This window comes from Salvia hispanica, chromosome 5 (genome assembly GCF_029641045.1).
Source record: "Salvia hispanica isolate PSC_SH4W2 chromosome 5, Shi_PSC_v1, whole genome shotgun sequence".
Taxonomy (NCBI): Eukaryota; Viridiplantae; Streptophyta; class Magnoliopsida; order Lamiales; family Lamiaceae; genus Salvia; species Salvia hispanica.
The window spans coordinates 23,725,710-23,738,474 of record NC_142696.1 but is presented as its reverse complement, the minus strand read 5'-3'; the positions used below and the strand labels follow the sequence as shown (position 1 = coordinate 23,738,474).

At 34.6% G+C, this 12,765-nt stretch overlaps 2 protein-coding genes across 4 annotated transcripts; both read left to right on the top strand.

Moving 5' to 3' along the window:
• The first annotated feature begins 2,283 nt into the window (after positions 1-2,283).
• Positions 2,284-7,590, top strand: LOC125188097 (PA-domain containing subtilase family protein). Of its 2 annotated transcripts, XM_048084835.2 has the most exons (12): positions 2,284-2,657; positions 2,799-2,910; positions 3,123-3,355; positions 4,004-4,148; positions 4,261-4,655; positions 4,883-4,978; positions 5,087-5,159; positions 5,397-5,682; positions 5,774-6,099; positions 6,200-6,467; positions 6,553-6,834; positions 6,908-7,590. In XM_048084835.2, exons 3-12 carry the CDS (start codon positions 3,168-3,170, stop codon positions 7,312-7,314), a joined length of 2,466 nt encoding a protein of 821 aa, XP_047940792.1. In that variant the 5' UTR covers positions 2,284-2,657; positions 2,799-2,910; positions 3,123-3,167; the 3' UTR covers positions 7,315-7,590. The 2 variants fall into 2 exon arrangements, with proteins under 2 accessions (XP_047940792.1, XP_047940793.1); XM_048084836.2 differs by lacking the exon at positions 2,799-2,910.
• A 1,189-nt stretch (positions 7,591-8,779) lies between these two features.
• LOC125188118 (oxysterol-binding protein-related protein 4B-like) lies at positions 8,780-12,744 on the top strand. 2 transcript variants are annotated; one of them, XM_048084860.2, is made up of 7 exons: positions 8,780-8,857; positions 10,663-10,830; positions 10,915-11,160; positions 11,298-11,394; positions 11,618-11,909; positions 12,005-12,107; positions 12,364-12,744. In XM_048084860.2, exons 1-7 carry the CDS (start codon positions 8,855-8,857, stop codon positions 12,616-12,618), a joined length of 1,164 nt encoding a protein of 387 aa, XP_047940817.1. In that variant the 5' UTR covers positions 8,780-8,854; the 3' UTR covers positions 12,619-12,744. The 2 variants fall into 2 exon arrangements, with proteins under 2 accessions (XP_047940817.1, XP_088914816.1); XM_089058690.1 differs by lacking the exon at positions 8,780-8,857 and having other exon boundaries at positions 10,657-10,830.
• Positions 12,745-12,765: the final 21 nt, after the last annotated feature.

The following is a 12,765-nucleotide window of genomic DNA, read 5'->3' as shown; positions in this document are numbered from 1 at the left end:
CAAAATGTAGTTTAATGGATCTGACCACCTACACAAAAAATGAATTAATTAATAAATTTATGTGTTTACTTATTAATTAGTGAAATATTAATTGTAGGGGCTAATAGGAGAATGTGACGAAAGAGAAGAAAGTGGAAAAGATGAGGTATTCTATATATGGAGCCGAAATCTTGTGAGATAAAAATGCAAAATTAGATAAAGTTGAAATGAAATAAATCATAGATTTACTTTTAATTGGCAAAAAGATGATGATATAATTATGGTATCCGATGAGCCCAATAAATCTAATGTCACGCAGCTAGGAAAGTATTTTTCATCTGATTATTAAATTTCTTTGACCATATAATTAATTAATATGGCCTACCTAAAGTTAATGGGAAAGCCTAATAGCATAGCTTTGCATAATTAATAATTTGTGTAAGAAAAATAATATTTTATATTTGTGCATATTGGCACTATGAACCTAATCTCGAGGACTATAATATTATGACAACAAAAAACTTGACCACCATAATTAAAGCAATCAATTAAAATGATTGTTCATCTTTTCCATACCAAAAATTCACTAACCAAAACGCGTTGCTTGTCGCCTTTATGTTCCATGGCTACTAATTAATTAGGTCAACATCATTGTTTTACATCTAGCTAGGATTTAATGAATCTCATGTGAAACAATTTATTATCGGAAATACTTTGAATTTTTGAAATAATTTATTGTATACGTATTTATTGACTAAACTAGTAGTATCTCTATTGAAATCTCGTTGAGTTTTACTTCCATTTTACGGTGGTAAAGAAGTACTTATTCATCATTTAGCCAAATTAATTTGCCACAAAAAATAAAATGTTACTACTAAAATATATATTGAAATTAATACTACTGTGTGATGGGGAGTGTTATATTGCTAACTCAATGCTTAATTGCCAACTATAATTCAATAATAGCCATTAGATATTCAAATTAAAGGCCTAGATCATTAACCATAAAATGTCAATACGATCAACAAAAAACGTCAATAAGACTATATGATTCATTCCAATAGAAATCAATAGGGATATTAATGTCAAGTTAGTTATAACTAACTTTTAAAAGAAATCCCAAAACTTTAAATTCATATAACATATATCAAATTAAAGATAATTTTATAAGGATTCCAACGATATACTACATGCATATGTTCCGACGTCAAAATTTGAGAAAAAAAATCTAGAATTTTCGTATTTTTCGTACACAGGCTAATGTCAATACAGCTAAGATAATATGTCAATATAAAGCATATACAATGTCAATCCTAAATTTGTGTTGACAATCTCAAAGCATTGTGTTGATATTTTCGAAACACTATATTGACATTTTCATCCAAAACCCTAATTTGGCGTTTTTTTTTAAAAAAAATTTTCGATTTAATTAATAAAAATGAAAATTATACATGGCAAATTGTAGACCACACGTTTTTTAAAATTATATGGTCTTAAATTAATTGTAGTTAGCAATTAAATGATAAGTTAGCAATTGATCACTCCCCACTATGTGATAATACGTGATAATACGTTCTTTAGTTTGTATGCTATATATTTATGTAATTTATTTTTATGTCACACGTATATCATGTGTCATGATTGAATATAAATAAATAGATACGAACCTTGTTATAAATCATCATTATTCTAGTAATTGAGAAGCAATTTGGTCGATCATTTTGGCTAAATGGATAATCATGATTGATTTTATACAACAAAGTGTTTTGTTTTAGTATGTAATAAATAATGATTTTATTTTATGATAATATTTTTCCTCAATTTCTTAATTTTGAAACTGAAAACTAATTCATAACTTTTTCAGTAATTATCCATGATAAAAATTTTCTGATGCTACATATATTGACGTGCATTCTTACAAATGATATAGTAGTTGACTAAGTGCGCGAGCATGTACAAAACAATTTCCTAGAGTATCATTTAAATCATAACTTCGTATTGACTTTTAACTAACTATATAATTATTTAAAGAAAAAATTATATTGCAACTTTTCAATATTTCGCAAACGATGAAGCAATACAGTGAGTCCAAACACACATTCAACTCGAAGAGATAAGGGGTTTGTACAGATGCATAACCATGGCCGCCTTGAGAGACATTGTTATGTATCGGTACAGAATATAAATTTATAAACAATAATTATCCATACAAATATGAAAAATAAAAAAAATAATTGAAATGTGAATTCTTGTGAAAAACAAAAAGAAGAGATATATATAGAGAGAGAGAGAGAGAGAGAGAAAGAGAAAGATAGAATGGTGGTGGAGCAGAGTGAGCTGGTAGCAATAGTTTAATGGAATCATCAAGACTCGTCCTTTGTTCTCAATTTCCCCATTAAATATATTTCACTCAATCAGTATAACCCTAACTACCTCCACTTCACTCTCACTCCCAAACTTTTTCACCCACCACCATCAAAATTCAATCCAGCATACATCAATTTGGAAACAAAGACCTACAGTCTCAGCTAATTTAGCTTGCGTAGCACCGCAAAATTACTTCTTCATGATTGAATTTGATTGGCTGCATTTTGCTTCAAGTTTCCTCGAAAAAGTGGAGTAACATATAGCGGTTTTGTGCATTAATATTTGGGGGTTTATTCTTTTCTTGGATCAATGTGAGTAAAGATCTTAGCTTTTTTGTGTTTTACCCCTTTTTCTGATTTTGTTTGGGTTTCTTATTGTTTTTGTGGCTGATTCTTTGCTTGATGCCACCGCTTTCTTCACACATTTATTTATAAAATCAGCCTATGGTGTAGGTAAATTATTCACATGGAGAAAATGTGAGTGAGATAACAGTAAAGTTACAGCTCAATCTCAACATCAAGTTGCATTTTCGGATCATTCATTGCTTATTTACTTATCTGTCTGGTAACTTTTTGTCTCTTCCTAAAATTTCAATTTCTGTATACTATGTGTGTGTGTGTGTGTGTGAAGGGGTTAAGCTTTTATTTGGAGAAGGGAGATTTAGTTGATTGATATTGTACATATGTGCAATTGCAGCTTATTTTCTTGATTTGTTTTGTTTTGGATGGCATTGTTTTTCTGTGTTTGTTGATTTTGTGTGTATGAACAATGTACAGATTCGATCTGCGAGGATTTGTGGAGTAGGGAGGAATTTGGGCAAAATGAGGAAGGGGGAGTTGAATGGTTGTGTCTTGATCCTAATGTTATTAGGAGTTGTGGTGTGTGGGAAAGCAGAGGTATATATTGTAACGATAGAAGGCGAGCCTGTGATAAGCTATAGAGGTGGCGTTAATGGGTACGAAGGCACTGCAGTTGATTCTGATTCTGATGAGAAGATTGATGTCACCAGGTGCTTCTAATGCATCCTTTCTTTTACCTCAATTATCTCTTACTTACTTACTTTGCTCTATTATTAGCGGGTGTTGGTCTAATAATTGATTTTCATTGAAAATATTGAGACTATTGTATTGTGGTTTACTTTTAGAAATCATAAAAGATTCATAAACAACTAGTTTTTACACATATGTTAAGTTTCTGAGTCCACTTGTTTGGAGTTGTTTCACCATACTTTTCCTGTTGTGAATTTATACCCAATTTTGTAATTTCTACATGTGATGATGCTCTTCTTTTTAATAGTATGATGCTAAAATTGAGGTGTTGGATGTATAGATTATTCATCATTCATTAATTTCTTTGTGATATACATATAGTTGTGAATGTAATGTGATATCTTTCTTTTCTTGGAGTAATTTACACTATGAATATTTACACTCCAAGTAAAACTGTCATATGTTGGGAGACTATAGGAAGATTTGATCACACTGTTCTCGAACTCTTTTTCATTTGTATGGCGCATTTGATTTAATGAGTTGTGTCATGTGTGTAAACTTCGTATGAGGTTTCCTGCTTGATTCTGATTTCTGACTGATTAAGTTTACATCAATGAGCACATACGAACCTGAAAACTAAAATATTGTGTTCTCTTTCTGTGTTTCAGTGATTTGGTCACGTCGTATGCCAGCCATCTAGAAAAGAGGCATGATATGCTTCTCGGCATGTTGTTTGATGAAGGAACCTATAAGAAACTCTATAGTTACCGTCATCTTTTAAATGGATTCGCAGTTCATACTTCACCTGAGCAGGTGACATCCCGCTCTTATACTTTGGCCTTGCTTTTTTTTTTTCTTTATTCATCGAGCCTATCAGCACTGGAACTCCTTTACATGTATTTCTTACACCTGAGCTTATTAGTAGGCAGAAATACTTAGACGAGCGCCTGGAGTGAAGTCTGTGGAGAGAGATTGGAAAGTGAGGAAACTCACGACCCACACCCCGCAATTCTTGGGACTTCCAACGGGAGTGTGGCCGACTGGAGGCGGATTTGACCGAGCTGGAGAGGATATTGTGATCGGCTTTATTGATTCAGGAATATCTCCTCATCATCCGAGTTTCGCAACGCATAAAACCGATCCTTATGGACCAATTCCAAAGTATAGAGGTAAATGCGAGGTGGATCCAGTCACAAAGAGAGACTTTTGTAACGGGAAGATTGTTGGAGCTCAACATTTTGCAGAAGCGGCTAAAGCCGCTGGTGCATTCAATGCAGATGTTGATTTTGATTCTCCCCTTGATGGGGATGGACACGGAAGGTTTGTTTTAATGCACTTTTATATTGTTTAAAAGCTTTATTCTTATTTCCAAAACAATTAATTGAATCTGTAACGTAAGCACTCGAGCTTAAGTTTGCTTGGCGATTGCTTATGCAGATATGAAATCCTCTTGCTTTCTATAAACTAGATAATCTGTATTAAGCTTAGCATTTTGTCAACATATACGTTTCAAATTCAAAACATTAATTTAACAATATCTTTTATAGTCACACAGCATCTATTGCTGCGGGTAATAATGGGATTCCGGTTCGGCTGCATGGATTTGAATTTGGAAGAGCAAGTGGGATGGCACCCCGAGCTAGGTAAGGTTCTTTACTATTGAGTTTTTGTGTGAGTTATGACACCAACCTTTCGCAGATTGTTCTCAATTTCCAAATCCTTTTTAATGATATATAACATTTTTTGTGTAGAATTGCCGTTTACAAAGCCCTATATAGATTATTCGGTGGATTTGTTGCCGATGTTGTTGCTGCCATCGACCAGGTACACTCAGTCATCTATTAATTCTGTCTGTATAGCAAGAACGATTCCGAGTCTGGTTTTCAAGTAGATATTTTTCTCAATATTACCATAAATTTGCTCAACTCTGAAATTTTAATATCAAACCAGCAAAATATAGGCTCAATAATTGAAATTTTATATCACTAGTCTCTTTTATTGGATTTCAATTACTCTTTTGCTGTGAGTAAGCCATTGACTAGTAGCTTTACGTTTTAACAGGCTGTTCACGATGGTGTGGATATCTTGAACCTCTCGGTGGGCCCCAACAGTCCTCCAGCAGCTACGAAAACCACATATTTAAACCCTTTCGACGCTACCCTTCTTTCAGCAGTCAAAGCTGGAGTTTTTGTTGTACAAGCAGCCGGAAATGGAGGTCCGTTCCCCAAAACCTTGCTATCCTACAGCCCCTGGATAGCAACTGTAGCTGCTGCAGTTGATGATCGAAGATACAAGAATCATTTCACCATGGGAAACGGGAAGATTTTAGCCGGGCTTGGTTTATCTCGTAAGTCATATAAACATTCCACTATAGATTCTTTTGTACCTTTTTTTTTTCCAAATTGATGTGGATTTTACTGTGCCGTCTCTTTCTGCAGCTGCTACGCATGCAAATAGAACATTCACCTTGGTTGCAGCTAACGACGTGCTGCTAGATTCCTCTGTGGCCAAATATAGCCCTTCCGACTGCCAGCATCCCGAAGTCTTGAACAAGAACTTGGTGAAGGGGAACATTCTTCTATGTGGTTATTCTTTCAATTTCGTTCTTGGCACTGCTTCAATAAAGAAAGTCTCGGAGACTGCTAAGAGCCTCGGTGCAGTTGGCTTCGTCCTAGCAGTTGAAAATGCTTCTCCAGGGACAAAATTTGATCCCGTCCCCGTTTCCATTCCCGGGATCCTCATAACAGATGTTACCAAGTCAGCGGTAACTAATGCTCCCCCTTTCTACTCAATTCTTCATGTTAATAGTCGAAGAATTAGCTCATTTATTTGCATTTTCGTCATTGGCTGGTCTCGTCTTGCAGGATCTCATTGACTACTATAATGTGTCTACATCTAGAGACTGGACGGGGCGAGTAAAGAGCTTTAAGGCAGTAGGAAGCATCGGGGACGGTCTGAGGCCCATACTCCACAATTCAGCTCCGCAAGTAGCTCTGTTCTCTGCTCGAGGACCTAACATCAAAGATTACAGTTTTCAAGATGCCGATCTCTTGAAACCGGACATTCTAGCCCCGGGCTCTCTAATCTGGGCTGCTTGGGCCCAAAACGGAACCGATGAGTCAAATTACATAGGTGAAGTTCTCTCCATAGTAATACCACTTTATAGTGTTCCTTAATTAGGTGACAAATCATAAAAGTAGCTCGTTTCTTGAAGCAGGCGAAGGATTCGCGATGATATCGGGAACTAGCATGGCTGCCCCTCATATAGCAGGAATAGCTGCTCTTTTGAAGCAGAAGTACCCTCACTGGAGCCCCGCTGCTATCAAGTCGGCCTTAATGACCACATCGACAACCCTTGACCGGGCAGAGAGGCCTCTTCAAGCCCAACAGTATTCCGGATCCGAGACCATGTCGCTCGTTCCTGCAACACCTTTTGACTATGGAAGTGGACATGTCAATCCCCGAGCAGCTCTAGACCCCGGGCTGATTTTCAATGCAGGTACGAGGCACTAACGAATTTCCTCTCCCGATGCCCAAATTTGGACAATCGCGTGACTTCTCTTTGCTTGTAGGATACGAAGACTACTTGGGATTCATGTGCACGACCCCAGGGATCGATGCTCACGAGATCATGAACTACACGCACACGCCCTGCAACTACACGCTCAGCCATCCATCGAACCTGAACACACCCTCAATCGCGATCTCACACCTTGTGGGAACCCAAACAGTGACGAGAACCGTGACGAACGTAGCAGAGCAGGAGACGTACGTCATATCAGCAAGGATGTCCCCGGCAGTGGCAATCGAGACCAGCCCTCCAGCAATGACCCTAAGAACCGGCGCATCAAGAAAGATATCCATCACGCTCTCAGTCCGGTCAGTCACGGGGGGCTACAGCTTCGGCCAGGTCTTGCTCAAGGGAAGCCGGGGGCACAAGGTGAGGATCCCCGTCGTGGCCATGGGCTATAACCGATAGGGCGCGTGATGTTGGGGTGTTTTTCGTCTCCGAAAATATATAGATGGGTCATGTATAGATAAGTAGTACAAAGGGGGTAGAGACTTGTAGTCTTGCCCTTTAGTATAAGTTTTGACATTAGTGGTATATTAAGGTGGAATGCCCATCTTCTTCTTCTTCTTCACCATGTAAGAATGTGGCCTTGCTTTGGACAAAGGCTTTTGTAGGCTTGACATCCTTTTTTATGCTGTATTTTTGAGTGGATGTGTTGTAATAATACAACTATTAATTTTTGGACTTTGGCAAGATAATCCATTTTTAATAATAATTGAAAATGGATTTGTCAATGAAAATATAGTACTCCATATGTCCCTTATAAATTATCACTATTTGATTCGGCACGAATTTTAAGAAATGTAATCGAAAGTGGTTGGTTGAAAAATTTAGTAGCACGTGAGTCCTATTTTTTTTATTAGATTTATAATAAAATGTAAGTGAGAATGAATTAGTGGAATGTAGGGTTCATTACCAAAAATAGTAAAAATAAATGTAATAAATTTTTAATGACGGACAAAAATAGAAATAAGTGATAAATTTTCAGAGAGGAAGGAACCGTCGATAAATTCTATAAGTTGGCTTCAAGGTAAGGCACTGCAGAGAAGCATTCCAACCTTTATCTTATCAATGTGAGACGGCAAATTGAAAAAAATATTAGTACTATTTAAATTAAAATTTTATTATTATATTATTCAATTTCATTATTTTTATATGAATTAATCAAATTTTTACTAGTATACTTTTTAATTATCCCATAAAACTAATTTTTAGCAATTACATGTCAACATATTTAATGACTAACTGTATAAAGTCACCATAAATTCATAGGTTTTGAAATTTAAGTGAAAATGATCAGAAATCAACCAAAAATTATAGTACTCCTTCAAAGCTAGTTTAATGTACCTAGTTGTACAAGTTTAATTCTTAGGTCTGAAAAAATATATTTGTACTAATTGTACTAGTTTATTGGTAATTTATCATGCAAAATTAAAGCCTAGCTCCCTCCTTCAAAGCTAATACATAACTATTTTCTTAATTTTCTACCATCCACTAACACTACTCTATTTTCACTATTTTTTCTCTTCCTCTCTTTTAGTTTATTCATTTTTTTCTCTTTTACTTTATCAATTCTTCTCTCTTACTTTATCAACTGTGTATTAAAATTCATGTCATTTTTCTAATTTTTAAGGACGGATGTAGTACTTGATACTCATATTTGCTCACATAATGTTAAATTTATTCTCAACAATATAATATAGTAACTTTTAATATTAAATTAAAAGTTTTTTTATTAATCAGTTGTTTTGGTGTATTCTATGGGCAGCTTACTAAAACTTATACGAAATGTTTTACTTTCCAATGTATCGAAAGCATCAAGCAATGGCTTTAAAAAGGCACAATCCTATATTTTCTCCTTACCATCACTCTTTACAACACAAACCTCAAATCTCTCTCTCTTTCTCTCTCTAAGTTTCATTTGCATATATCATTGCAGTCTCCTCAAATGGTACACATTTCTCTCTTCTCTCCTCTCCTCTCTCTGATTTTCATGTATATATATAAATATATATATATGTGTGTGTTAAAATTTTACTATAATTTTAGAATCATGCAAAGAAAAAATGGTCATTAATATGCTAATTCTAATGTTTAGCGGTTTCCCGGTAGGATTCCGGTGGCCGGAAAAACTATTTAGTTATGCATTTGTGACTTTGTCTCGAATTCAAATCATAAATCTCTTGAGATCAAAGAATCATAGTGCAATTAATTTCATTGAATTGCAAATATAGTGAATTTACGGTATTTAATGCAATGGTCTAATATTTTCATAAAGCTATATATTAATTTTCATGATATCTCAAATAATTTTGAGTATATTGTATGTTTATCTATACTGGCAATATTCGTACAGATAATAAGAATTTGAATATACCTCTGTCATATCTTAAGAATAAAGTAGGTTCTTCAACTTTGTGTATTTTCGAATCAAGAATATATTCAATTATATATTAATTTACTTTATGGAGTAGTTTCTTGGACACTAGTACTATATTAAATTAAATTCAACATTGAAAATTTCTACTGTAGCTTCCTCCACGCGTCATTAACGCGTAAATTTTAATTTAATTATTTATATTGAATGACATTTATTATATAGGTAATTTGTCAGATCATAATTTAATATATTCGTATGCATAGAATAGTCAACTTCAATACTTCATCATTAATTTATACAGATAGATATTTACATATTATGTTTACTATTATTAGTTAATTTTTTCCCATTTCCTCATAAGTCATATCAGTATAGCCTATCTATTAATTAAATATTGACTTGAAGCATAAAACTGGAAACTACTTTTAAATATATACAATTAACTTTTAGATAGTTAATGCTGTCTCTATACATATATATCATAATGCTTTTATGTTCTTCGTGATAATAGTGAATTATATAAAGATCAATAACTCACATTAGTTTCTAGTTCTCATTCTATAGTATTTTTATACCATAAAAGTGTTAAACTATGATGAATTACTAAATGCACTTATTATTGTGAAGAGAAAATATATAATCACAGCTTGTTATGGCTATTTGACTAAGTTTATTTAATGTTCAAAAAGCATATAAATTGTAAATTGTTTGAATAATGAAATTTATATGATATTAATGCTTTTAAAGTAAATAGGAAATGGAATAGTACTATATAATAAATAAATGGATTTGTAAAGCAAGACTAATTATATTTGATACATATAGGTGAAGACATGGAAAGCATAAAGCAATGGAAAACGAACAAAAAGATTCTCGTTTATATCGTATTAAAATTATCCTAAAAACGGCATTTTCCACTCAATTACCCTTTTATGACGATTAAATAATAAATTATCCTTCTTAGCTGTCATATTCATAATTAGTTATAATATATTGTCATGCTTTAAATTTATTGACAACGACAATATTGCGCATAAATAGATCGTTTTATACAAGAAAAAATATGTGTTCCTTAATCATATTATATATTGAATAAACTACAATTAATTATACACATGGTCCCACTTCAACTAATACACTTTAGGAAAATAACAAAGGTTTTTATAATTTCTATTCACAACCCAAACACACTTTCTCCCTTTCCTTTTGTTCTTTTTTTACTATGATTACAAAATTATTAAACAATTTACCAAAAATAATTGATCTAGCCATTTCAATGATTTGAGGTCCAATTAATGAATTCAATATATATATATAGATTAGTAGTATATGATATTCCTACATATTTTAAAAAAATCAATTCATATGATATGAAGCAGGTAAAAGAGGAGAGTTTGGAAAGAAGGGATGGAGTAGTGCTAACGGCGCCGTTATCTCTTGACGGCAACGACTCCGATTCCGACTACAAAACGCCTAACATCATCAGACGGATCCTCAGCCTTCTTTCCGCCGTTAGGCCCGGCTCTGACCTCACACGTCTCCAGGCAACTTTTCTCTCTCCTGATTTATTGGTTACAGAAAAAAGTACTATTATCAACTGAGTTGTGTTTCATTGAATAATACTACAGCTGCCGCCGCAGTTCAACATTCCAAAGTCGCAGCTGCAGTTGTACGGGGAGTCGGTGTACTGCGTGAGATCCGACATGTTGAGCAAGTGTGCCGAGGAGGAGACGCCCCTCGGCAGACTTGTGGCGGTCGCGGCATGGAGCATCTCCACGCTGCGGCCGCTGCCCTTTGGCGTCGCGCCTTATAACCCGCTGCTTGGAGAGACGCACCACGTCTCGGTAGGATCGCTCAACGTGCTCATAGAGCAGGTACGTTGAGCATTAAAATCCAATTTATAAATTCTCCACATACTATAAATGCTTCTTAAATTTTTAAAAAAAAAAATCATACTACTATATATTTTTTCCTTTGACATAATTTCTTGGCTCCGTCCCTGATCATGAAGGTGTCACATCATCCACCGGTAACTGCGCTGCACGCTATGGATGCGAAGCACAACATTGAAATCGTATGGTGTCAATCTCCTATACCGAAATTTTGTGGTAAAGATATTAAACCTCCTAAGTACATTTCGAAAATGAAAACATACTACGCCCTTCGTCTCAATTTACTATTTAAATTTTTCCGAACTTAGAAGTCGTAATCTGCTTTTACTATTTCGCATAAGTAGTTTTACACTTCACTAACTTTTTCCACTCACGTAGTTATTCCACTGTTCTAGCTATAAAACATTGAATTATTTCAAAAATGTGACATCTCGTGTAGGCAGTTACATTGAGACAGAAGTGGTCGGGAAACGGCAGATAAAGCTGGTCGACAAAAACGAAACATACGTAGCCAACTCTCCAAAACTCATCATAAGATTCTTGCCCTTTTCGAGCGTAGAATGGATAGGAAATGTGACAATCCGATGCCAAGAAACTGACCTTGAAGCGCAACTTAGTTACAAAGGCAACTCATTTTGGCCACGACCCTCGGTGCATAGGTCGATTAAGGGGAAGATCGTTAGATCATCGACTTCAGAGACCATTTATGACATCGATGGCCATTGGGATAGGTAATTTCATTTAATCTACGCGCAACGATATCTGTAAATTACCGAACTTTGGTCAAATTCTTAATCTTCACAAAAAATCTGTTTCAATTGTTTAGAAGCGTAATGGTGAAAGATGTTGCAAATGGGAAGCAAACAACTATCTACAATGCGAAAGAAACAATTTCAGGATTAAAAACTCCTATTGTCAAGGATCCAAAGGTAAAGTGCAAGTTTTCTTACTTCTTTTTTCCCTAATTTTTTTTTAAAAAAATCAATAATAGTTTTTCACTTACTGCCGTGGTAAGTCTAATCTCAACCTATTAGTTGAAAGAGAAAAATAATTAGAAAGAAAACTTTGTTGTATTTAAAAAAAAATTTACATGCTAAAATATTCTACGGATCTTGACCTTTCAGATAGTCGGATATGATCTATTTCTCGGTATGTTGTATATATAATGAACTGTTGGCTGTGTAGGCAGTTTCGACTAGTGAGTCGAGCTTAGTATGGAGTGAAGTGAGCCGAGCCATACTCGAGAAGAGATGGGACAAAGCAAGGGAATGCAAGAGTGAGATTGAGGAGAGACAAAGAGAGATTGCAAAGGAGAGAAAGTTGAAAGAAGAAAAATGGATACCAAAGCATTTTAGAGTGTTCCAAAGCAAGGAAAGTGGATGGGATTGTGTACCAAACAACAATGTTGTTGCCCCTGCTCCAATTGTTGTTAATGACTGATCACACTTTGTAAATGAAAAATATATGATTAGTTAAGCAATATTTATATAGTGGACTTTTTGTCATTGAATATTAATGAGTATTCAATGACATTGTTTTAGGTAATAAATTTGGTTGGAGATGAAACTGAAATTCCATCTCTCAGTA